Below are 26,607 nucleotides of genomic sequence, written 5' to 3'. Positions count from 1 at the left end.
GAACCAGCCTTTGTGCCCCTCATGTGGTTGCTGTGCGTACTACCCCTAGATATGTCCTCTGTTACACCCATTACTTATGAAACCTAACAAGGTTTCCAAGATTGCTATTGGCTCCACTGTCCACTGTCTATAGGAACTAAACTTCTTGTATCTGGGTCTTCTATTCTCTTCTGAGGCTTTCCTGCTATGTCCTCCCCCTTAAATAGCAATGCAGGCTGATTATGACTAATGGATTTTGTATAAGAAAACAGATATGTAAGTCATTAATCATAGTCTTTTGAGCCCTCCTTTCTTCTCATCACTCTTCCAAATACAAGTTGGCACAGAAGACTGAGAGGTTTTGGTAACAAATGGTGGACTGTGGGCTGGGCATGTGAGGTGAAACCCTTTTTCTTTCTATTCTTTGAGTTGGTGTAACTGAGTCTACTTTACATGGAACAACAAAACTTCTTTTATTTTAAAAACATTGTGTTTCTAACACCAAAGGAGAAAGCACAATATTTGATAATTTTTACTAGTACATGTCATTCAACATCAATAACTTACCCACACATAAGAGAAAGTTTCTCCATTAGGGGCAAACCAGTCAATATTGGGACTCTCTTCACCATTAATGGACAAGACTGGCGTTTCCTTCAAAGACAGTGGTTGGGAAAATACACATATGAGTGAACCACCATCATCATCATCATATCCTACTTGCATCAACCTGAAAACAAAATTATAACTATAAAAGCCATGAACAGTAGAGATTGCCAAAAAATGTGAAGTTTCAAGCAAAACAATGATGATTTGGAAAAATGTAAGACAGGTGATCATTTCACAACCCTTATGTGCCTTTTGGAAGATATTCAATTGTTTTGCAATGCAACTAATTTACAATGAAAATTTACAAAACTGCCAGTAAACCATGGGCTCACTATATAGTTCAATCTTGAATTTAAAATTTTTAATGTATACACATACAGAATAATATATTTTTCTTATGTTTCACTTATGGTCTTGAAGTCCATGAGGCAACAAAAAAAAAATAAATATCTCACTAAATACTGTACATATGCTTTTCACCACACAATGCTATGCAATCATTAGCTGCCTCCATTAACAAAAGCAAGAAGGGAAGAAAACCAATGGAAGGGGTTGGGAGGAGGCAATCCCATAAAAGTTTGTTTTTAGGAAATATAAACAATTATTTATATCCAACTTTTGATTTCATTTACAGTATATTTTGTTATTTATTCAGCCTTTTATTTCACTATTTTATTTATGTGGGAGGAAACATGTGACTCTTTAGTATTCTAGTCCATTTAGGCCCTATAAAATCGGTAATAGCCAAAAACTTTACAGGTTTTCACGAATCTCAAATGTTTCTTGTACCAGTATCCTGGCTGTTACTCTCCACAGGAAGTAAAAATATATAAATATTTGTGAAAGAGAATGGAACTGCACTGCTCCCTCTCCTATTAAGATGAATTCTCAGTTCTTTAGATAAAGGTAAATCCTCATCTCTTTACGAAAGGTTTTAAAAATTCATGCATAGCCAAGATCACAGCTCTTCAAAGGAATGTTTCTGTAGTACATCTATTGGAAAACAGAACATCTGGTCACCTGATCTAAAGCCTTATACTCTTAGATTTTTGTCGTGTTACTCCATTAAAACTGAAATACTGTAAGGTTAAAAATGAAGGAAGCCATCATTCATGTTATGGAATCCTCAATGAGCTGCACTTTCCTAAGATAATCACGGAGAAAAAATGGCTTTGCTAATTCTAAGGGATGTTCCATAGCTCGTGTATCTTGTAACCATTACTTTGCAGGGAACCATTACTTTTCTGGAGCTTGGACCCTTAGAAACCCTTTGTATGAAGAGTCACCACAGGGAAGCTAAGTGGTATGGAGTTCTGTGATATGGTAGCCCTCCTGGAAGCTCCAAACATGGTCAAAGCATGTGCACTGTGCAGTCACACATAGATGGAAGGAGCTTTATAAGCAATGAATACTGTCAGTGAGTATCCCCTTGTTGGTTACTTATGCAATGAATATTCTGCCCTTTCCCAGAATCATTCAACATTATCATCTTTAACATTTTTACACCTGATTTTCCTTTAACATGGATAAATGTGAAGTGAGTCCCCTTTAACGTCTTTTGTCTCATGATGTTCTTTGTACTTCTACCAGAATTCCTGTCTAGTATACATTTGCATCTATGCCTCTCCATAATTTTCTGGACCCCCTTACAGGTCTTCCACTACTTCCATATCTACTACTGTTCTGACTTACTGCAACTCTCCTTCTCATTACATGTCCATAACATCTCAAACTTTGATCATCTCTATTTTCCAGCCTCTGAACATCCAATCACTCCATAAACTTCCCTTTCGTAATATGATATTCCTGCGACATTCCTTTTGTAATATGATATTCCTACGACATGACTCCTCCATTTTTTTCAAAGTATTAGTGTTTATTCTGACTGCTAATAGATATATTTACCAACAATATAGCACTGTCTTCCCACTTCATCTGTGCAGCTGCTACTTTATTTTTTCCACTGCCTCCAGTATGTCTCCTAAATAACAGACATGTTCTCCTCCTTTGTTTGCCCTTCTAACACCTGGTACTGCTCCTCCCTTCCTTCTGCATTTACTCTTCTTATACATTCAACCACTGAAATCCCTCACTTCATTTACATTCTGCCATTCTGAGCATGTATCTTTTGTGAGATCATCTACTTTCAATACATGACAAGTTCACTCTCACACCTCCCTCACTTCCATAAAGGCCTTTTCCTTTTTCTTTTAATTGCTTGGCTTTCCTTACATTTCTCTCTTACATATTTCAAGCATTTCTGCAACTTGTTCTTCTGATTCTGTAGCTAACTCAAGTTCACCTGTATACAACAGTTACCAGGGGCCTCCTTTTCTGAATTCCTGTTTAGCTGCCTCAATTACTATGATAAACAATAGACACAGTGCTGATCCTTTACGGAAACCAACATTTGTCTAAATTTCCTCAATTTAGATGCTATGGAGGAGAACATGTCTGTTATCTGGGAGGCATACTGGAAGGCAGTGGAAAAATAAAGTAGCAGCTGCACAGATGAAGTGGGAAGATAGTAGTATATTGTTGGTAAATATATCTTCACTCGACAACTTGTATTATGGTACACCAAAATAACTAGCTTACCTAGTCTCTCTTGTAACCTCTGCTTTTGTAATGACCATCTAATTACCTGTCTTGGTACTAGGTTATGTCTTCTCTCCTGATCCACAAATATGTATGTGGTATAACCTGTTTCTATTTCTGATGGTTCTGAGAATTTTATATTTTCATATTCCCAAAGGCTGTCCTAACATCTTCAGATGTTGTATTCTCTAACGGTCCCACTGCCATGTCTATATACTACAGTCCATACATATTCTCAATATTTCATATACCAACTCCAAGGTTTCCTTATTCTTTTTTTTTCAGCTTCTATTTTTACAATTTCATCTTCATTATATTTTACTCCTTTCACATCCATCTTCAACAACTTTGCTATTCGAAAATTTTATCTTCCCTCTTTTGTGCTGAGATTCTAATTCCACTCCTCTTAATCTGACTCACTATTTCATCCTCCCAGCCTGTCATCTGCCACAGCCTGAAGGTATTCTTCATTTTAAATTTCCCTCTGGTAAAAAATATTATATTCCACCACCAAGCTTTTCCTTCCTGTATATAAACATAAATTCATTCCCAAATGTTATAGTGTTTACTTTTTTTACTGTCTTTTATGTGCCCTCATTCAGCATACAGTGTATTCCAAGTCCACATTTTTATTCTGACTTACTGATACTGTACTTTCTTAGTACTGTACTTATAAACTTTTTCATTTTTAATTAACGAGTTTTTACTCATATTCTTTCTTCTCTGGCAACTCTACTCACAGCAGCCTAATAGCAGTAAGTGTGCCTTGCCTGGTTTAAATGTGCAATCTTTTTCTTCGCTGCTTGCACTTTTCATCATATGGAAATAAATAAGTTTCATTGCTTCTCACCAGGCTTCTTACACTGTACTGCTTACTCATCCCGTTTCTTTCTCCACACCTATATCTTTCCAGCAAACCCTCAGAATCAAATCTGGATGATGCACCACTGCCATTGCACAGAATGTTTCAGTAAATTCTGGCTTTCTTTAATTTAGTCTCCCTACTTGTGAAGTATACAATGAGAGGCATGAAATACTGTATGTAGAACATTAACATGAAACTTTAAATTTGCATCATTATTACTGTTTCTGAGGCATACACAGATAGAAACCTCTGATTTGCATTATTATTACTGTCACTAAAGTTTTAGAATTGTCTTCCTGGTTATATTTTTTCTAACTCTTATAAAATGCCATCTCTCCATCTTTGTGTTAGTAAGGGAACCTCATGCTCATTATCACATTTAGAGATTTAATAATAAAAAACTTTAAAGGTTAAATTGGTCAACACACGGATGCAAAATATGGGCTGTTTCTATGCCAATGTAACAAATATTTTAAAAAATAAGAGGCTTTATCATCAGCCAACAATACTCTCTGTTCATCCAGGACTGCAAACTGATGTGAGAAGAATGCAAGTGATGCCATTTACACCAATTATCATTTCCAAGTATTAATGACAGTATATTCCGTAATTAAAACTTGAGTGAAAAACCATTCAATTTATATGAAAATGTTCCAAGTTCATTTGTCAATTACATATAAATTGCACTGTCATAAGTAACTGTATGCCTCCCTATTTCTCTCTTGCATTGAGTATTATACGCCAAGATTTACTACAGTTAATTTCCCTTACAACATGTGATTAATACCACTATGTATCATTAAATAAAGTGCACTGCATATTAACTGAGCGTTTCAACCAATGATATATGATAGCCTAAGCTCAAGTAGCTTACATGTACAAACAAAAATTTGGATGAAATGTTCACTTAATTTTTAAAGAGGGTATACCAAAATTTGAACAAAACAGTACCTACTTGCTCTATAAAATCACCTGACAAATGAATATACATACTCACATATCCATACAGTACTTTTTTATTATTGTTTATCAAGCTTGAATCTACTGTTGAATTTGTTACTGTATTTAGCATCCTGCAACACCCTCTTCAAATATTGTCATTACAGGCAGTCCCCGGTTATTGGTGGGGGTTCCGTTCCGACGGCATGGCGATAAGCGAAAATAGCTGATAACCGAAAATCAGTGATTTTCGGGCACTTATCGGTGCCGAAAATAGCCGATTTTTGGTTATCAGCGCCTCTGTTAGGTATGTATTGGTGCCAATACGAGATTATCGGTGCTGACAAGCAGAAATCGGCGCAAAAAACTGCCGATTTGCGTCACTAGGCAAGCGCCAAAAAACTGGATTGCCAACAACTGAGCCCGCCAATAACCAGGGAATGCCTGTATTGGTACATACCTAAATATATTTAGAAGAGGAATCATCATAAAAGTTATAAAAAAAATAGCTACATCAACATGACCCAGAAATTTCAGCAAACCACCTCCTTCCAACAATGTAAACTGCACTTTCGTAAGCAATTGTGTGAATGTCTTTCTTTCTCTCTTGCATTGTGTACTGTTATTTTATTCCAATAATTGTACCCTTCAAAAGATATCGTATATGTTTTGTAATCCACCCACTCCTAATGCAATACTGTTTTGTTTCACCATACTCCTCACTTAAGCAAGTCACAAAAAATTTAGAATCAAAATATTGAATGTATTTAAAATGTGTCCGAGAGTAGCAAATGCAGAGATGGTAGGCTAAGTAATACTGACTGTAAAAACTGATATCATTTATCCGATTTTGTTATGAATTGTATTATTGTAAAAGTTTATATTCTAATATATAATATATATTTTTGTATTATCACTTTTGCATTTGCTTTTTTTGTCCATAGTTATATATATATATATATATATATATATATATATATATATATATATATATATATATATATATATATATATATATATATATATATATATATATATATATATATATATATATATATATATATATATATATATATATATATATATATATATATATATATATATATATATATATATATATATATATATATATATATATATATATATATATATATATATATATATATATATATATATATATATATATATATATATATATATATATATATATATATATATATATATATATATATTATAAAGAACTATACTTTATAGCATCAGTGTCTATGTGTTACTAACTGTTACTTAAGAAAAGTACTTCAAGTTGAAAATTAATTCTTGAATAGAGGACACAAAATAATTGTATGGAAGAATAATCAACAAATTTGAAAAAATTAACTCTCTTGATAAGGCTGATGAATAAATTTATCAATCTTCAAATAAACGATTATGATATTCATTACTGAATGGCACTTGGTAATATTCTGATTACCAATTCATTATTACTATAAAGAAAATGGAGTACAGTGTAAAAACACCCAAAGAATAGCTCAGCAAAAACACACCTCCATTAGAACAACTTAACCAGGTTACTATGCAGCAAATTACACTAGACATAACAGGTCACATGACATGAAGTGCATGCAGACATCCACACATTAATTGTTTATGTGAGTGGGAGAATGTCTAGAGGGAGGCATAACAAGTCAGTTACCCTGAAAACAAAGAAGCCACCTTACACGGTTAGACAAGCAAGTATCGGTTATGTTCGTTTCAGCATCCGCATGTCTAGTGTACTTACCGGATTATTCTGTCAAATATGAAAAGGGATTTGTGTTTTTCTAGGCTCAAATGTATCTGGTAAGTAGCAAAATCTGATAAGCTGATGTGCCAGAGTATTTTGAAATCCTGTATTATAGATTGATTTGTTATATTACTAAATGGTTTCTTTGGTCTTATCACAAAAGCCTGAAAGATATTTCTTTGGTAAGATTGTCAGCAGCTCATTCCTATGTGTGAATAAAACTCTCCTGTCTGAATTCAGGATTACACCAAAGATTTCAGAGTATATGAGCAAATGACTAGTTTTAAAGGAATGATTCTTCTTTCTTTATTTCTTTTGCCATTTCTTGCACTTGACTCTGAGTAACAAAGCACAATCTTGGGGAATACTTGCTGGGGTTGGGTTATTCATACCTATGCTTATTACAGTTAGCTGTCCACCATCTTTGCACAAATTTTATTTCACAGTACAAAAAATAAAATAGCCATCCAAGATAAGCAACTGTCCTCCACATGGGCCCTCTTAGAGAGAAAACATTACTGCTCTATCAAAGTTACAGTTGTCTATTTAAAGATCAAGTCCAACCCAAGGGCCAAATTTAACAATGGATTTTGATCTTGCTTGACCACAGCCATAAACTGAGTACTGTACTATGGATGGATGATGAGGCATGTCTCTCCAACATTACTTACCACCCAGCTATAAATGTAATGAACACTGTGTTAAAATTTTCACTAATTTATTACCTAACAGTTATTTTGAAGGTTTTCTGAAGTACCAGATGATTCATTTGAATGCTCAAGTGCATTATACCACATGAATTGCATTAACTTTATACTGCATGATAGTTAATATATACAATGTCCTGTACTCTATAATTACGAAAGCACTAACTTTATACTGCATGACAGTTAATATATACAATGTCCTGTACTCTATAATTACAAAAGCACTAACTTTATACTGCATGACAGTTAATATATACAATGTCCTGTACTCTATAATTACAAAAGTCCAAGTATAAATAGCATTCTTAATGTCTCATAGGCTCTCAGTCCATAAAACTGAACTTTCACAAAAGAAGCAGAGTCCAACTTAAGATTTTTACCTTGCTTAAATGTGATATTCACACAAATTCAATTGGTATTCAGTCAATCTGAGTTATTCAAATTATAAATTAATCCTGAAAGGGTTAAAATAGAAAAATAAACTTCCTGAAAATGGGGAAGAAAATGAGCTAATCAGCTTGATCAAATTTAAACACTTGAAAAATGAAAGTAGAATTTAGGTAAATGGCCATCCACCAGCAACCTAGAAGTAAGAACAATAAAAACTATAATCATTTTTCGACTAAAGATCATCCTAGAAGTAAGAACAATAAAAACTATAATAATTTTTTTACATAAGATCATGAGTGTTTGTTTTATAAATATTTATGTTCATATCAGTCAGTAATTTCTAGTGGTAATTTTCATTTAGAATTTCCCAAGTTAAGGGACAAATAAAGATTATTATAGATCTTGTTCAAAGAACTTTACATAAATGAGACAATGTAATATAATGTAAAGGATTATAAATTTAGAAACTAAGATCTATGAAAAAATATAGTAAATATACACAACTAAAATAATTCTCCAGCACTTACAACTCCAGAACATTTTTACCATCCACTGCATCTATTTCTTACTACATTCATTTTAACAGCAAACAGTTATAACTAACTATTACTAAGGATGGGATAAAAATGCATATGTATACAATACCTTGGATACTTCTCTTGTCGGTTTATAAGCCATCTAAGAAAAAACCATGGACTCTGATCAGAGGGGTCTGTGAATACTGCTTCAACAACAGTTTTCAATTCCTGAAATACAAACAATAAATTACATGTTTAGCATTTCTATCGACAACTTCTGGGATGAAAGTATTTACTAGTCAATTTATCAGGCAACAATATTTGTTAAAAAACTACAACAAATGTAAACCTTTATTGCTGAAATGGCTATCTAACTTCAACCAATGATCAGCATCTGACTCTGCATCGTACCCAGTAAGCTTCATTACTATTGTATTCTTGTCAAAAGGGAATAATGCTGTTCTTATCCTAGTTTTTAACATTTCACATGAATTTATCTGGTAAAAATGATCTTGAAAAATCTGGTCTCATACAAAGCTAGCTTATGCTTGATATAAAATTTAGTTACAAAAATTAACAACCAACACTATCAAGCTGAAAAATCCTCAGATTCACAGGACTGGACAACTTTGTACAGAGAAACATACTATTCCTCAGTTATTCTGTATTTTCAAAAGTTTTCTCTGACAACACTGAAAAGCAGCCACTTCAGGAACTGCTTGTTTCCCATCAAGGTTATAACTTTTTACTTCACTCAAAGTGCTTATCTTTTTTTAATGTTGAGTTGTTAAACTGTGCACTATTAAACCTTCATATGTTTTTGTAGTTGTATTATCACTGTTAGTGATTGCTCATTATGTGGGCATTGCACAGTAATAAGAAAAAGAAACACTGCCTTGGCCAGTATTGAAATAAGGCCACGCACTTTGCATTTAGCACATTGGGAACATGTCTTTGGCCATCTTACTTGTGGCTCCTGTTCTGATCGGTTCAGTGAGTAGTGATATTTCTTATTCAGCTACAGATTCTTTGGATTCATCCCCTGCAGCTCACAGAGTACAGAGTTGTTTATTGTTACAGAGTAGAATGTTTCCTCCAGTAATATGCCTTCTTGAGCCAAGCCTCTCTCCTTCCCAGAGAGTTGAAACAACAGTTCTTTGCTTCTGTTCATGAGATGATGAAACATCAGTGACAGAAAATGATTGCTAAACTTTTCCATTCTGCCTTACTACCATGACCTAGGCTGTGATTGGAGCCATACCACAATATTCTTAAAGAACATGCCCCATACTCTAGACTGTGTTTCAACGAGCTACGAGTTGAGACTTTTGAAGCTGTCGACTTTCATGATCATCAGCTTCATGATTTTAATCCCTTCTTCCTCATTGTAACCTATCAATTCTTCTTCAAGGGATCTGAACTGCTCTTTTCCTAGGGACCCTAGCCACATAATACTAAAGGAACCAAGCCAAGGTGCTTCAAGGAGCTGAAGCCACTCAACACTGAAAGGATCCAGACTGAATCTCTCTCATATCCAAGGACTACACCAAATATGAAAACCCTCTTCCTTGGGACAACACTGGTTAATAGGTAGATGACCATCAGTTTATCTCAAAAAAAAAAGAAAAAAAAAAGTTATTCACATAAACCTATCATTCATGTAAAGCCATCATTTACAGTCTGAATATTTCTAGGCAAGCACATTCTTATGTTTTCCAAACAGATGAAGCAGAAGAGATGAGAGCAACAATTCATGCATGCACACCTTTCACTTACTGGTAGGTAATAACTATCCTCCTCAGTGTTGCCATAAAGTGGATGTGAAACAGATAGGATGATGGGATGGGAGATGAGCACTTCATGTATGATTGATGGGTTTGTATGAAGACAATATGTTTAAGGTTATAAAATCTGAATTTGTTTTATCACAGGACAATCAATCATACAAATCCAGAAAGGCCTTGCACGAGGCAGGTTGAGAAGTTAAGAGAACGATTTGTGAAACTAATGAAGAGCACTTTTTCTTGATTGCCAAAGCAAAAGTTATGTTGACCAAAACATAAAAGTGCAGACAGTGAGGAGGATAGTTACTTCCCACCAATAGGTTAAAAGAGTAAAAGAGTGCAAGTGTGGCAAGTTACTCTTGGCTCTTCTGTTTCCTCTGTCTATAAGAAAGAATGTAAATGTCTGGGGCCATTCAGATAACAACTGAGGCTCTATAACTGAAATGTATCAACACCTTAGTAGCCATCTCATCTTCTTCTTTTCATGGCCTAACAAGTTCTCACATTTATGAATCTTCAGAGACTTTTGCAATGATCTTCAAGGCATCCATATTCTGTGAGTGAAGGTTCCTCTTGGCCCTCCTTTTAAAGATTCTTTTACTTCTGGATGTGAAAATCTGAAGGAAGGGGAAGGGGAAGGGGAAAGCCCATCTTGTCTTCATTTCATCAGGACATGACAGGTAAACTTCCTGAAACAGATGCTCTCTTCTTTAGTCTGCAAGTCTTTCAATTGTGCCTTTCTGCCTAACCAAAGATCTCCACTGCCAGCAAGCAAAGAGACTGATCTCATTCCCCATTGATTCTGCACATACACTACGGTGATGCTATTAGCCTTGACCCCAATGCAATGACCCATTGAGACAGTCATGAACAAGAAGACTAAGAAGACTGCCCAAAGTTCTAGAAGTTGCTGTGCCTGTTTCTGAGCTCCAATGATCATCTCCTTTCACATGTAAATCCAACAAATGAGCCCCAAAACTCTGGTTTGAGGCATCTGAGAACATCAAAAGTTCAGCTCAGGTGGCACCAATGGAAGTCTTCAGTATGTTCTTGCAACCAATGAGGATCATGAAGAACACATGAAGAACATCTCTGGGGTTGGCATAGGGGAGGACATTGCAGCTGCTGTAGTTATAGGGAATGGATGAAAAGCAACTGCAAGAAACCAGCTTCTAAATTTATACCAGGTGACCAACCAACACCTGCAAAGACTTCGCCATAGGTCAACGATGATGAAGAAACTCCCAGATAGTCTCCTGGAGATAAGAAACCATCTCCAGAAGGGTGGATTAACTAAATGTGCTGATCTACATGCCTAAGTACACTCCATTTGTGTAAGGCTACAGGTCTAACTTCTTCAAAAGATGCTGCAAGTGCTTCCTCAATGCCTCCCTTGATGAAGCCAAAACCTGCTGGTCCAGATACTGATGGAGACAGGCCAACATGATGAACCCTGAGGAGCTGTACACACATTGCAATAATGGCCTGAAACTGGAACATGTGGCAATGCCAAAAGGAACCTTAGAAACTTCCTGGAAAGAGCATGAACCAGGATGCAGAAGTAAACATTCCTTAGGTCTACTGAGGAAACTAATAACTTGATAGACTTCAACATCTCCTTCAAAATTTACTGAGATGGTCTATAAGACAACAAGGAAAAATTTACTGAGTGATGCCAGCATTCCAGAACATGGAAGCAAGTTTGTCATCGAGGAACTGCATCTTCACTGGATTAGAATAACAGTTCTTGAGGTCGACTTGTTGGGACAGCAAGGAAGGACCCATATAAAGAAACAAAAAGCAGCAGCCACTGCAGAGAACCTCCAAGACCCAAGGTCCAAGTACCAATAGAATCCCAACCCCTCCAAAACTGCTGGGGGCAGACTCTGAGTGGGAGGGTGAGGAAATCAGAGGGGACAAAAGAGCCTCATTTCTGTTGGCCACCTTTACCTGCAGACTTAATATCAATGATTAGTAACAATAAACTAACAATCTGCTCCCCAAATTCTTACAAGAATTCTTATACCTAATACAGTACCAAGGAAATAACCTATTTAAAACTTAATTTAAAAAACTGGAGTGGCTATTTATCATTTGACAATTAAGATACCACTGGTAATGCTGATAACAATAATGGTATAGAAGTTACCCATTTCTTAATAAACCCAGATGTTATGGGCTGACATAAAAAATACCTTAAAATTCATCCCCTAATAATTCTTTCTCATTTAGTTTGCAACATATATAACAAAAAGAAAATTTTAGAAGGAAATTATAAAAACAATTTTATAAAATTAAAAATAAAAATGATCTTATCAAACTGAAATGACTACCTTAATAAGAATATCAACAGGTATTGGATGTGGAGTGCTAGCTGATGGAGGATAAACTACAGGTAAAAGCTTTGACCTATAATGCCATGCTGAATAGTTACTCAAATTGCGTTCAATGAGCTGTTTAGATATTTTGAGCTCATCCTCTGGTTGCTGGTGGCTCCCAGTTGTAATAAACCTTCGATAATCCCAGCAATGAACTGCAAAATGAAATGAAATTTGTGAATACTTCCATTCATGGAAATAACATTAGCATTACAAATGCCATGATATAGTCAAAATAATAAAACTAAAACATCCATAAAAACACATAAAAGAGCTCTACAGTAAATCTTCAACTACAGCAATGATTATTGTTCTCCTGTCAATCCATATACTGTACACAATTACAATAAAACCAAGTCAACAATTTATCACAAACAATTCAAGCTTAAAAATGTAGGAGAAAAATTATTGTTTAATAAACACAAACATGAAGTTTTCATAATAAAACTAATATTGTAATACTTACTTGAACACCTGAATTACCCTGGTTAGCCACCAGCCCAAACTACATCCCCATAACTTATACCCATTAATTGGGTAATTGACTGTCAGCATTACCAATGCTTACTGGAAAATCTTGTCAAAATGAGTTACCTGAAACACCATTGGCAATGCTGCTGCAAGTCCCAGCCGAGTGAGGTGGGTTCCCCAACTGTGTAATTCACTAATCAAATTGAAGTGGGGAGGAGGGTGGGAATCATTCAGGTGTTCAGGTAAGTATTGCAATACTAGTTTTAATACGAAAACTTCATATTGCAAAACACTCCCTGAACACCTGAATTAGCCCGAGTAACAAAATTTTAAGGAGGTGGGATCAATCTAATTTCAGCCTGACCTGCCAAACAGGAAGGCAGGTAACTCATTATTCACCTACTCTGCCTATATGCATGTATCCTCACCTGGTTAACCACTTGGCAGGAGAGAATGCCTGTAGGGAGAGTACCCTCGACATCAGTCTCAAGTCTCGGTACTGAGTCGAGCTACCTCTCATGTGGTATTCAAACCTCCTCATGGGTAGAGAGTAGCAAAAAACCAACCTAACATGTGGCTAATCACAGCCTCCCATGAGTAACGGAGAATGACAAACCTCCCATGTGGCTGATCAAAGCACTCTCATGTATGGAGGGGTACAATGAACCTCCCATGTGGCTAATCAAAGCACTCTCATGTATGGAAGGGTACGGTGAACCTCCCATGTGGCTATTATAGCCTTGCATGTATGGAGGAGAAGTTGAATGTGCAGTCTCTTCGGGTTCTTTGCCGTATGTTGCAGCCGACATCTGTGCAGACAGGGAGTTTTGGAGAAAAGTTCCTATCAACCTGGCTCAGCCTAGTTTCATCGTGCTAATGTCTTGCCTAATGCTCCCCTTATGGATCTGGATCAATGGAGATTTCAAAATTCCTAGACTAGCTTGAATACCTAACTTCCACCTGTGCCCCCGCCCCCCGACATTTTCATGCATTTACAAGATCGTGTTGACTGCCACGAAAGGACCTAGCGAGTAACCCTTCTTCGATGAAAATTGGATGTCCCTGAGAAAAGGTAGTGAAAACCGACACCCATTTCCAAGTGGCTGCTTCTAAAATCGCTGACACTGAATAATTTCTAAGGAAGGCCGAAGATGTCGCCATTCCTCTACTACTATGCGCCCTTGGATGCGCAAATGAAGTCAAAGGTTCCGAAGTTGATGAAGAGCCTTCCGACGCTTGCTGGATAACCTCCTGAAGAAAGAAACTGATTTTGTTTTTGGAGATCAAACGCAAAGGACATTTAGGAGAAATGAATAACGTTCTTGGGCAAGGCAAAAGTTTCTCGGTCCGAGACAGATAGACTTTTAAAGCCCTAAGTGGACATAATAGCATCTTGGAAATGTTGCCTCCTACAAAGTCTTCTAAGGATGCGACCTTGAATGCCCTTGGCAAAGGATTCATTTCAGATTCGGACTTTGCCATGAATTCCGGTAGGTAAGAAAGCAAAAATATCTTTCCCCAAGAAGGAGACTGTCCTGGTTACCGCCCGAATTTCTCCAATTCTCTTGGCTGTAGCCAGCGCAATTAAAAATAGAGAACTTTCTTAGTTAATTGCCTTAGGGGCAGAGACTCTAAAGGTTTGAAGGCTGCTGATCTCAAGAAATTCAAAACCACTGCTAAATCCCATGAGGGGGCCTGAAGAGGAAGAATTGGGCACTCTATTTTAAAAGATCTTAACAGTTCATGAAGAATCTTCCTGGTTGAGAGTTCTGGAAGGTGAAAGCGGAATGTACTGCTCAGCATTGACCTGTACCCAGCAATTCTAGAGCAAGAAGGTCTCTTGTCTCTCTTTAAAAATAGCAGGAAGTCTGCTAATTTCGCAACTGACCGGCACGAAATACAATGCCCTTGTTTTTGGCACCATCCATGATGCATTGCCCACCTGGCCTGGTATAACTTCCTGGTTGAACTCCTTAAGCAGAAAGACAGTTGTCTAGTCACTGCTTTAGAGAGTCCCGCATGACAGGCCGCTCGCTGGACAGTCTCCATGCAGCTTGCTTCAGCACACGGAGGTTTCGGTGGAAGTAGTGGAAGTGCAGCTGTTTGAGTAAATCTCTCCTCTCTGGGAGGAATACCGGAACTTCCGTCAACAGGTCCAGGAGGTCTGGAAACGAAGGTCTCTGGGGTCAGAATGGGCAAACCTAGGTCATCTGCATGTTCTTGCAGCTACTGAGTTTTGCTAGGACTTCCTGTATCATCCTGAAGGGAGGAAATGCATACGCTTGTTGTCCCATGAGTGCAACATTATGTCTGTCCCACAGGGCATGGGATCCGCTACTGGGGAGAAGTAGACTGGAAGGTGATGGTTCATCCTGGTGGTGAATAGGCCTACCGTCACTGGCCATCTCTCAAGCAGAAGTTGCATTTCATCCTGCACTAATGTCCATTCCCCTCCGAGAACTTCCTGTGACTGACTCAGAGTGTCCACCAAGACATTGAGCTTTCCTGACGTGAATTGGGGAATGAGCGAAACTGTGTGTTCTTCACACCAACGAAGAACTCTCTGTGCTACATCGTTCAACACCTGTGATCTTGTTCCCCCTCCTTTTTGAGATACGATACTGCTGTACCGTTGTCGCAGAACAACGCTACAGTCTTGTTGCTCACCTGTTCTGCAAAGCAACTTAGAGCCTCCTCGACTGCTCTTAATTCCCTGTAATTTATGGACTCCTCCCAATCCAGATTCCTCCAAAGGCCCTGAGCCTGAGATTCCTCCAGGGTTGCACCCCAACCCTGATCTGAGGCATCTGTGTAACAGATGTAAGTCTGGAAGGGGGGGTCCAATCTTACGCCAGTGGTCAGATGATGTTCTTCTGACCATCACCGAAGATCCTTCAGGCAAGAATCGTCCCAGATTATTGACGCGTTCTCTTCTCGAAAGTCCCAGTGATTCCTGAGACACACCTGCAGAGAACGCATCCAGAGATGAGACCCTGGAACAAAAAGGGATAGGGAGGCCATCTGGCCCAGCAGGCTTTTTCATAAGCTCACAGGTTGAACTTTGTTTGACATGAAAGTTTCCAGCTGGCTTAATATTGCCAGAACCCGCTCCTCTGTCGGGAAAGCCCTCAAAGACGCGTCTGAATCGTCATTCCCAGATACATCTTTACTTGAGTTGGAAACAGAACTCTTGTCAAAATGATTCTTATGCCTAACTTCTGGCATAGGTTCAAAAGAAAATCCCTTGCCTGCAGAGCCTCGCCTTCCGACGAAGCTTGAACCAGCCAGTCGTCGAGGTATCTTCTCATTCGGACGCCCCGACAATGCATGATGTCCAAAACAGGAGACACCCTAAGGTATTCACCCTCGTGAATACCTGAGGTACTGTGGTCAGACCGAAGCAAAGGACTTTGAACTGAAATGTTCCAGTTGGACCTGTGAAACGAAAGAACTTCTGAGATTCCCTGATGAATAGGAACCTGGAGATATGCGTCCTTGAGGTCCACTGAAATCCTCCAATCTTCCTTCCAGACCGACCGCAGCACCGACTGGGAAGTTTCCATGTGAAACTTTGCCGAGGTTTCAAACTTGTTGAGGCCCAAGAGATCTATGATAGGTCTCCAAGATCCTCCCTCTTTGGGGGCCACGAAGATCTGGCTGTAGAACCCCGGAGAAGGGGGAGCGGGCTCTAAGGCCCCCTTCTCTAAAAGGGCTCGGATCTCTGCCGCCAAAGGTAACCCCCCTGATGGAAGAAGAGGAATAACTGGGAAGATGTACTGGTGGGTCGGATAGCGGAGGATGAGAGTGAAAAGGGACCCTGTAACCCTTCCTTAAGACCTCCACTACCCAACTCTCCTCGCCCCACCCCTTCCAGATGTCCCAGTAAGGGGCAAGGCAACCTCCTCCAGGTGCAGGTGAAGGGAATGTCTCCTATTTCCGAAAATCCTTCTTACGATTGGAAGGTTTCGGATCCAAGGCAGAACTGGAAAGCTTGGATGAAAAGCGTACTTTCTTAGGAGAACTTCCTGAAGACTTGGAGCGAGAGCGCTCAAGGAGAAGACATTCTAGACCCCTTCGGACACCTGGCACTCTGCGCTGCAACCCTGATCATGGCCTGCTGTGACTCCACTGCTGAGGTAAACGACACAAAGTTGACCATCCCTGAAACGTCTTCCTCTCTCAACGAACTGCTGCTGAGCGCCAATGGAACCCTCAGCAGTGCCCTCTTGTGAATGTCAGGAAAGTAAGGAGGCAGATGGTTTAGAGAAGTCCCTCCTCTTCTTCCCAAAGAACGTAGTACATCCTGCGGAAACATTCGCCTGGTGTGCAAGCCCCATGGAAACCAACGTGGTGAGATTGTCGAAAAGAGTCGGGTCTGATGGAGTATAACCATCCTGTTTGAGGAACCCCATCAGACTGGATAGCATCCACAGTGTGTGATAACCCCTCCGACTGGTTGCAGAAGGTGTCTTCCAAGATACTGGCTTCCCTGGCCGAAATAGATACTAGACGGTTCGATGATGGAACCTGAGATAGAGAAGCCTCTACCGACTTGTTCAGCGGCACCCTAACACCCACAGAAGGGTTACCCGCGACCCTATAAAAGCCCTTCCGAATAGGAAGCAGGGCTGAATCCTGCTTACCTGATCCTATCAAGGATGCCAACCTATTGTCAGCTCCTCTAAAAGCCTGCTCGACCCTGCCAAACCAGATTAGATTCTTTGGTGACTGCTCTACCACCGGTTTTGTTGCATAAAGCGATTCGAACATAGCTTGGTTGTGCTGTATTGGCTCCGGATTCCTTGGACTGTGGATACAGCAAGTGGATAAAGTCCAACATCTGTCTGTACTCAGACTCATTGGCCGAAGGAAAACTAGCCTCTGGTATCTGATCCTCCTCTTCACAGGAACAGTCTTTGTCGAACTGGTCTGACCGAGCCGAAACCGGAAATGAGACAGGCTGACCCCTAGCAAATGTTGAACTTAATGATCCGGAACAAGACACCTGGATGCACAAGACGGACCCCTGGTGAATCAGTCCTGAACATATTGGGAGTCACCGAAATAGGTTGCGCAAACCCCGGACCCTCCAAATACGATGATGCAACACTGGGTCGGCCACACCTGGGCGGACAACGCCCACTCCTTAGAACGGAGAGACCGCAACACCCACACCATGCAAACCTGGACGTAGCAGAGTTGCGTGAGACTGGGAATCCGGAACAGAAGGTCCCCTACTTAAAGATGAAGAGGGAAAGTGTCCCTGATTACCCGAAATCAAACCCGAACCTACATAGACCGCCTTAGCCGGAGGGACAAAGGAACCTGTCAGAAAAGCTGAGAAAGGAGGAACTGAAGGAAGAAAGAAGGAAGATGCTACACTCGGAGTCACCACCGGCACTCCTGCTGACGATGTTGGGCAGGTAGAGAACGTCCCAACTGGCCCTGAACTCGAAAGGGTTTTGAAGGGAAGATTACGAGGTACCAAACCCAAAGAAACATTAGAAGATGAAACACCAGACAGCTTAGGTACCAGGGCGACTGCGGAAACTATCAGTACGGCAACATTAAATGCTGAGGCAGGCGAGCCGCCAACTGCCGCAGCAACTAGATCGGAAGCCTGAGAGGGTATGAGATTCGCTGCAGATGGCACCGAAGACAAACCTGCTAAAGGCACAGATGCCGGATGAACTAGCAAAGCACCTGAAATGTTCCCCGAAAGATGGCCTGAAAGGGAAGGTTGAGAAAGAGCAGCGAAGGTTTGGAAGCAGTAGAGAATAGGGAAAAATCTGAGGTTACAGAAGAGGCCATAGATTTTAGAGAAAGAAAATATACAGACTCCGGTCCCCCTTGATAATCTTGTAACACATCATTTGTGAATTCCGGAAAATTCTTCATTACAAGATCATGGATATTCGAAAACCCTATATTAAAACACTGTCTGACCAATGACCTATACCCTTTGGAAAGACCCAATAAATTAGCATTATATTCTGCTACATTTAATGTCATATCAAATGAATTACCATCACCAACCGACAAAAGTTTTTCCCCAGAAGGAAAAGGAACTCTCGAAGAGGAAGGGAAATTCTCCAACCTTCCTGAACCTGACAAACTTACAAATAAATCTAAATCCTCCTCAATAGATTTAGCAACATTTCGTTGCAAGGAGACTGCAGCTGGAAATAGAACCGCAGCTGGATCTAACAAGGATCCCGGAACCGTAATTGCACCTGCTCCCAAAGAAGACTGCACCTTCAACTTCTCTCCTACACTCTTTGCTACCTCACTATACCTATTCGCCTGCATCAATCCTATATCTAAATTTACCTCTGAACTTACACTATCTGAAGAAAGGGGAAAAACTGCTGCTAACACTGCCTGCTCCGTGGTGGGGGGGGGGCGGCAGATCCTACCTTTGAGGTTTGCGGTTCTCCATGACCCTCAGCACCTGTTAGGGCTGGTTCTGGAACAGGCAGGGGAGCTGAAAAAGAACGTTAGTTTCTATTTCCCTAGCACTCGTATTTTGCTCTTTGAATTCAGATAACTTTATCATGAAACTAAAAAATATATTTGTCATGCTAGCTGATAATTTATCCTCTAACTTTCTAAATAACTCCGATTCTAAAGCTTCTTTGTCTAGACTCTGAGTTTCTACAGCTGGTTCCCTAGGTTTGCTCTTGGAAGCTAGAGAGTTTCTATGTTTAACATAATCCTCCATCTGATCTTTTGGCCATGACCTACATTCGTCACATCTCAATGTTAAGCTACATTGCACCTTCCCACATGCTATACAAACTGAATGTCTGTCATGTTTGAGGGTACTCATCCTCCATTTGCAAGCTGTGCACGATCGGTGGGTTGCAGTGTCTCCAGCATAGCAGTCTCAGTTGCAGTAGCTGTAGCCGAGGTTGAGGCAGTTGTGCTATCCAAAGGAGGCGTCTTTTTATCCAAACTATCCATGGTGAGTCCAAATTGGGCCAAAGTCCAGACAAGAGAGAAAAATCCGATGCCAAGCGAAAGAACAATCCAGGAGAAAAAGATGAAAATACGGTCCAAGTCATTATCCAATTTCAATAAAGTCAGTATACGGAGTCGGGCTAATAACCAAAAGTTCGCCTGAAGCAGGAAACACCCATGCAGCAAGGTGAACGGAAAGCAATTGGGGAACCTGGCCTCACTCGGCTGGGACTTGCAGCAGTGTTGCCAACGGTGTTTCAGGCAACTCATTTTGACAAGATTTTCCTGTAAGCGTTGGTAATGCTGACAGTTAATTACCAAATTAATCGTAAATGGGCTGGTGGGTAACCAGGGCTAATTCAGGTGTTCAAGGAGTGTATTGCAATATTTCATTTTACATATCCTTTATAGTAGTGCCTCAAACAGCTCGGTGCTAGCAGAGAATAATTTCTCCATTAGAAAAGCCAAAAAATGAAGAAAAAAACCAAACTTTTCTCCATCAGTATATCATTAGCTGCCTCAGCAAATAACTGAAAGGATGCACAAAATGACTTATCCTTAATTACTGCTATGAGTGGGAGTTACTTCACCCATCAGTATAAAAAGATTCTTCCTCTCCATGTAACAAACAGGTTAACAATACTCATATGATGATCAAAATAATGCTACATTAAGATATAATCTTAAAAAAAAAATCACACATGCCTAGTACTTATACTGTAATTCACCCAATTTTGTAATAACATAACTGTCCCAGACATTGCAGTCCTCCCTAAAAAGAAAATGGTTAGCAGCTGGCAATACTTTGTAAGCTTCGGTGGGTCCCAGGGCTTCAAGCAAGTAAAGGTTTCATTCCCTGTGCTGTCTAATCTAAAATCTGCTAAAAATTGGTGGACTTGAAGGTGGGAAATTGCATCATATGTAATGAGTTTTCATGAAAAAATTAGTTTTCAAAAAAATTGTTTTACAAAAAACATTAATGATGATTTAGCCTAATTTCCAATTTAGGTGGGAAGCAATGAGTGCTTTAGCACCATCTTAACCCTTTGAAATTTTGGGGGCTCCAAGACTCACTGGTCTAGTTTACTATCCCTGACCTTAGAGATAATTTCTTATTACTTGCTAGAATATTTACATAACACTGGTTTTGGTCTCATTCTAGTGTCTAAAAATGAAAAAAGTAATATTACATAGTCAGAATAATTCATTCAAGTTAGCCATGGTAAAACCCTCTTTAGCTTTTGTAAACAAATATTAAAAACCTATACATATCTACACCATGAAAAGAAATTCCTTTCTATTAATATATCAATTGTATTAATTTATTGCTATTTATGCAAATTATCGTATGTAGGAAATTAAATAACAACGTCATAAAAATACAGAAAAATATTTTTATTCAGTTTCAAACAGTTTTCATGATAATTCTTTTTGAATAGCCCCTACTTGCATGACTGATAGCATTGAAACGTTCCCCAGCATTCCAATGCTGCCAAACAAACAGTGTAGCAGATGACAACATTTATCCTTTAGGAGTGACTTTCTTTCTTTAAATCTAGTGGCAAATGACTTTAGAAAGAGTATGTCACAGAGAAAGCCATAATGGATAACATATTATGATTATGGCAATGCAAATGATGACTCTACAAAGTTGGGAACTTCTCCCTATGCAAGGGCCATCGCCCTGCTGCTACCCAAGGACCCAAAGCATGAGTCTCGTCACCTATTTGGTATATCATGAAAATAAAAGTTCATGAACTGCTTGATTCCACTAAATGCATGCCATGCCAGCTGTATCGGCATCAAGATATAGTTTAAAAGCTCAACGAGATCTGACTCCACACAAAACTTCAGCTTGTACTACTCTGCCATTTGTCATTTCCTATAGGCCCTCAAAAATCAATGAAAAATAACATTTATCAGCATCACAAGAACATAAGATAAAAGATGGAATAACTGTTTTACATTGCAAAGGAAAGCAAGCCTGGGTCTTAAACACAGCATCCTTGACGCAGCTCTGTCATCATATGAGGTTGTGCAGTAACCTTGATATAGTTTAGGCACATAATTTATAATGCATAACAAGTATCATCTAATGACCCATACTAGCATCATAAGTGCCTGAATGGTTCAAAATGAATGATCAAGGAAGTGCGTCAAAAAGGCTACACTAGTTTAATCAGGTCAAAGGGAAAAATTTGCTGGGTGGCTAATACTAATAACAAATGCCATGGTTCTTTTTCAAAGCACAAATGGGGTAACCAATACACTATCTGAATCTCTTAACTATTACATAAAAAATAACACACCAACTTTACCCTTGGAACAAAAGAACAGGGGAAGAGTGCCAGATATCAAATATAGCACAAATGCTTCCACAATGGAAGAAGCAGTGGAATTCCTTAATTACAGTCTTACAGCTTCATTCATCTACTTTTGACTTACTCCTGGGTAAAACCATACTGTTCAAGGCAGTAAAGCATAAAAAAAATAAGAGGTTTGTACACTGCATGGACACAGAAATCCAAAAAATTATTTTCAAGTTACTAAAGAAATATGAAACCAATGAGTTAGATGATCTCGGTAAACATGTGATTAAACAATATTGATAACTAAGTAGAAAACCATGCTAAACTTACAGTTCCTTTCATCTAGCTTCAAGTATCGATTACATAACTCCAGTTCATCATTCCATGGGGGTGAGGGAAACTTTTGCATAATCCAGCACCTATGATGCCAAGCTCCATAACTTTTAGGGTTTTTCATGAGACAGCTTTCAACCATCATAAGTTCTCCATTAAGTAGCTTTGTCCAAGCTTCATCATCATCACTAAAAAAAATTTATGGTAATAAATATATTACTAATGTGAGGGAACAAGTTTATAGAATTTCAATAATTTTATTAAGGAAAATTAAATAAGAACTGTTTATGAATATGAAAATGAAATTTTTCATGAAAACAACAAAATTTATCTTTTTAATATAAACCCAACAGTTTATATGACCCTACCTGGATGGTCACACCTCCAAAAGACCCACCATATAATGAAAAAGAACACTTCCTTTAAATAACACTTGCCCTGTTGACTGTCCATCCAGGAACCCCAGCACCACCATCTATTGCTAGTCATTCTTCTGTGATGTCTGTATTAGCAACAAAACTAGCAGGTAACCAAATGATGACTTTGTGTAACTGATGTATTAAGTAAAAATTTGTTGCTTTCACAAAAGTTTTCATTTAATATAAAGTACATCAGTTTACATGAGCCATAAGAGCTATTTAAGAGAAAAGGGCTCTTGCAGATAGCAAATTTTAGCTTCTGGGGTGTTGGAAAGGTAAACTCATGAGTAAATGTAATTTGGAAACAGAAGTTCTCCAGTGCACACTAACATGGGGGGTCATGTAGTTAAGACTAGTAAAGCCATGTTTTGCACTTCCTTCAAGACTTGGGGAAATAATGATACATTTACGCCTTCCATGAACTGTTATCACAAGTACCCTGGGCCAATGGAGTAGAAATTGATAGGTTTATGATAGATCTTTTGTAACTCTTATGCTGTAGGAAATCTCCAAGAAGAAAAATTAGGAATGGCTTCTACTTCCATGTTCCTCTTAAAAGCTATGGAAACTCAGATATGTACACCAAATCTCATGATTCCTAACTTTATCCTCAGATACACTGAACTTGGGAGTGTTCTTGTGTGCATTCCAAATCACCAAAAAGAAAAGGAGTTCCTATTGATTGGAATGGAACATAAAATTTAGGCCAAAGGCCAAGCACTGGGACCTATGAGGTCATTCAATGCTGAAGGGAAACAGAGTAAAAAACCTTGCAGTTGTACTATGAAACAATTGTTAGGAGAGGGTGGAAAGTAAGCTGAAAGAAGGAATATACGAACGGAGTTACAGTAAAAGGAATGAAAAAAAATGCAGCTAGGGGCTGAAGGGATGCCACACAGAACCCTAAGTACTGCCTTACAGTGCACCACATGAGGTGCAATCATAGCACTAACCCCCCTACAGGGTTCCTACTGACTCTAATCTTTAATACTTCTGCCACTAAAAACAACCATGAATCTAATTTTCTAATTGATTTTATTCTCCTCAAGTATTCTTACAGCCCTCGCCATGAAAGGGTCAAGATCTGCTTATCTACATGAATACACTGGCAAGACAGGGATAACAAACTGTGGAGCAGCCTAGTTTTGGAAGGGAGTTGCTGAATCTTGGTAGTGATTCAGGGGACATAAGGTAGTGATTCAGGGGACATAAGAGATATCTATCCGTTTTTTTTTTTTAACATTAAGTTTAATATTACACCTCAATGTAGGTGTATAGGAGCTGGGGGGAAACAGTGCTGGAACTTAATGGCTGGCATCAGTAAGGACTCCCCACTTTCTTAGCACCTGCAGAAGTCAAGTATGTTCTCCTGTTTTCACCAAGAACACTTGTAAAGTAAGGACTGGTCTGTCTTTAAAAAAAATTTCTATAATACCCTGGTGCCTCCTCTGCATCAAAGAGTTCTTTGGTGGCTTCCACAAAGTAGGACAAAAACAAAAATGACACAGAAAGGCTCTAGTTTTGACATACTTAAAAGAGTTTACTATACTTTCACTTCTGGCAGAAAATGTAACAGAACTGCCAGGATTTAACCGAAAATCTGTCAAAATACATTCATCCTAGGCAAAGCTTGTAGCCCTATAGCTCATCATTGTCACAGGTCTCCATCTCTTGATCGTCTACAAGTGCTGTCTGTCTACATGCTCCTTGTATTAGATGGATGATGTTGGCAAAGGTAGTGATCAAGGTGACGGTAGACTTCATGGGGACCAACAGCTGACTTTCTGTAGTCCCAAATTTTTAGGGGGATGAAGACCCACTATCAACCCCACCAACCTCAACAAGTATTTGCTTTTGACTCTTTTCTAGATGGAGACAGTAACCTTGGTATAGTGCTTCATTCTGAGGGATGAAAACTTAGTGCCAACTGACCTTAGGGACATTAACTTCCAGATCTCCATTTATCATTCCTTTAGTAAATCCTTTTGTTTCTCATGGCAGGGCAAGATATCCCAATCAAGAGCTCTGTTTTGGACTAGCTGATTGGGCCCGAGGAGGGGCATCATGCTGGTGAGGCATCTACATTACTAGGTGGTGTTGGCATCACCAACCTATGCCATCAACTAGGCCAAGTCAGACTTGCTTCCTCCCAAGGCAATAATCTACTTAGCAATGGATGTAAAATCTCAAACACCCTAGTTTGACAAACCATAGACAGGGAACAGAGGTGTTACCAGATACTGCAGCAGTTTCTCAGCCTGTTAGCCCTTCCTCCTCAGAGGCTACAGTTGACAGGCCACCTATCCTCTCTGAACAAATTAGTGCTCCACAGCCTCTTTTGGACGAGTTCCCTGCAATGTCAGCTCAACCCCAGTTAGCTGGCAACCAGTTTTCTGAGGGACAATCATGTTGAGGCCTCTCAAGAAATCAGGTTAGACTTCAAGACACCACTAAGTTCGCCTTGATGAAGTTGTAATCTTCCATGAACATGACTGATTAGTTGTCTCTTTCTGACCCCAAACAGACTTGGTTTCCAGCTTTACTAGCTCCTTTGGTGATTATCTGTGGGCAATATCATTGTGGTAGAAACTAGTGAGATGGCTGCACTTTTGGTGTTATCACCAACCTCCCTACCCCTCAAGCAGCATAAGGTTCAGATTGTGCACGGCAACAACAAGTTTTCAGCCACATACACACTCAGAAAGAGGAAAGGTTAACATAGAAGTAGTGGGTTTGTACATGAAAAAATTACATTTTTATGATAAAATAAGATTTTATATATACAGGCAGTCCCCGGTTAATGGTGATCTGGTTTATGGGGCTTATCTAGCGCTGAAAATCAGCAATTTTAGGTGCAGAAAATCGCCGATTTCCACTTACTGGCACCGATAATTGGGGAATTGGCACCAATACATACCTAGCAGAGGCGCCGATAACTGAAAATGGGCTCTTTTAGGTGCCGATAAGCCCCGAAAATCACCAAAAATCGCCGATTTTTGGTTAGCGGCAATTTTCGGTTATCATCACATCCTCAGAACGGAATCCCTGCTGATAACCGGGGACTGCCTGTACTTACCAAGTAATTACAAAGCTAACAGTTGCCTCTACTTTAGTGGGTGCTTTGCAATGTAGATCAATCACATGTTGCCAAAGCTAACACTTCAAAAAGACACACCAAAAATGTGTGTGTGCCTTTGCCCTGGGTGCAGTGCAAAAAATATAACCAAATAAAATTTAAAACCTACACCATAAACACGTTAAAATTCGGACAAACTGATGGCACTAATAACACAGTGCCAATCAGGCTTCCCAAGAAAACAACAATCCTCATTCAAGGAGAGTGGATAGAGGAAAAACAAAGACATTACTCCTATCCCTCATTCCCCAACACCACGCCAGCTGCGATGTACGGGCCTAGGGTACTGCATCTTTCATATATTGTTTCAACATCGCGCAGGTAGAACATTGCAACCCCTGACTTGCGTTTCCAATATGTGGACTGCAGGATATAAGTCAGCGATAGGTTACGTCTGAAGGCCAGCGAAGTCGTGACTGCCCTAATTTC

The 26,607-nt window shown here is 39.1% G+C and overlaps 1 protein-coding gene across 1 annotated transcript in view; it reads right to left on the bottom strand.

Moving 5' to 3' along the window:
* The window catches only part of RabGGTa (Rab geranylgeranyltransferase subunit alpha), a 98,379-nt gene that overhangs the window by 23,385 nt on the left and 48,387 nt on the right, over window positions 1-26,607 (bottom strand). Inside the window, exons 4-7 of the mRNA XM_067102275.1 lie at window positions 22,621-22,811; window positions 12,506-12,705; window positions 8,516-8,616; window positions 547-709 (exon numbers count right to left, since the gene is read on the bottom strand). Coding sequence (XP_066958376.1) covers window positions 547-709; window positions 8,516-8,616; window positions 12,506-12,705; window positions 22,621-22,811 — 655 coding nt within the window. The remainder of the gene's footprint in view (window positions 1-546; window positions 710-8,515; window positions 8,617-12,505; window positions 12,706-22,620; window positions 22,812-26,607) is intronic.

Source organism: Macrobrachium rosenbergii, chromosome 59, assembly GCF_040412425.1.
Source record: "Macrobrachium rosenbergii isolate ZJJX-2024 chromosome 59, ASM4041242v1, whole genome shotgun sequence".
Lineage (NCBI taxonomy): Eukaryota > Metazoa > Arthropoda > Malacostraca > Decapoda > Palaemonidae > Macrobrachium > Macrobrachium rosenbergii.
Note: the sequence above shows the minus strand (reverse complement) of the source record. Positions and strands in the feature narration are given on the sequence as shown.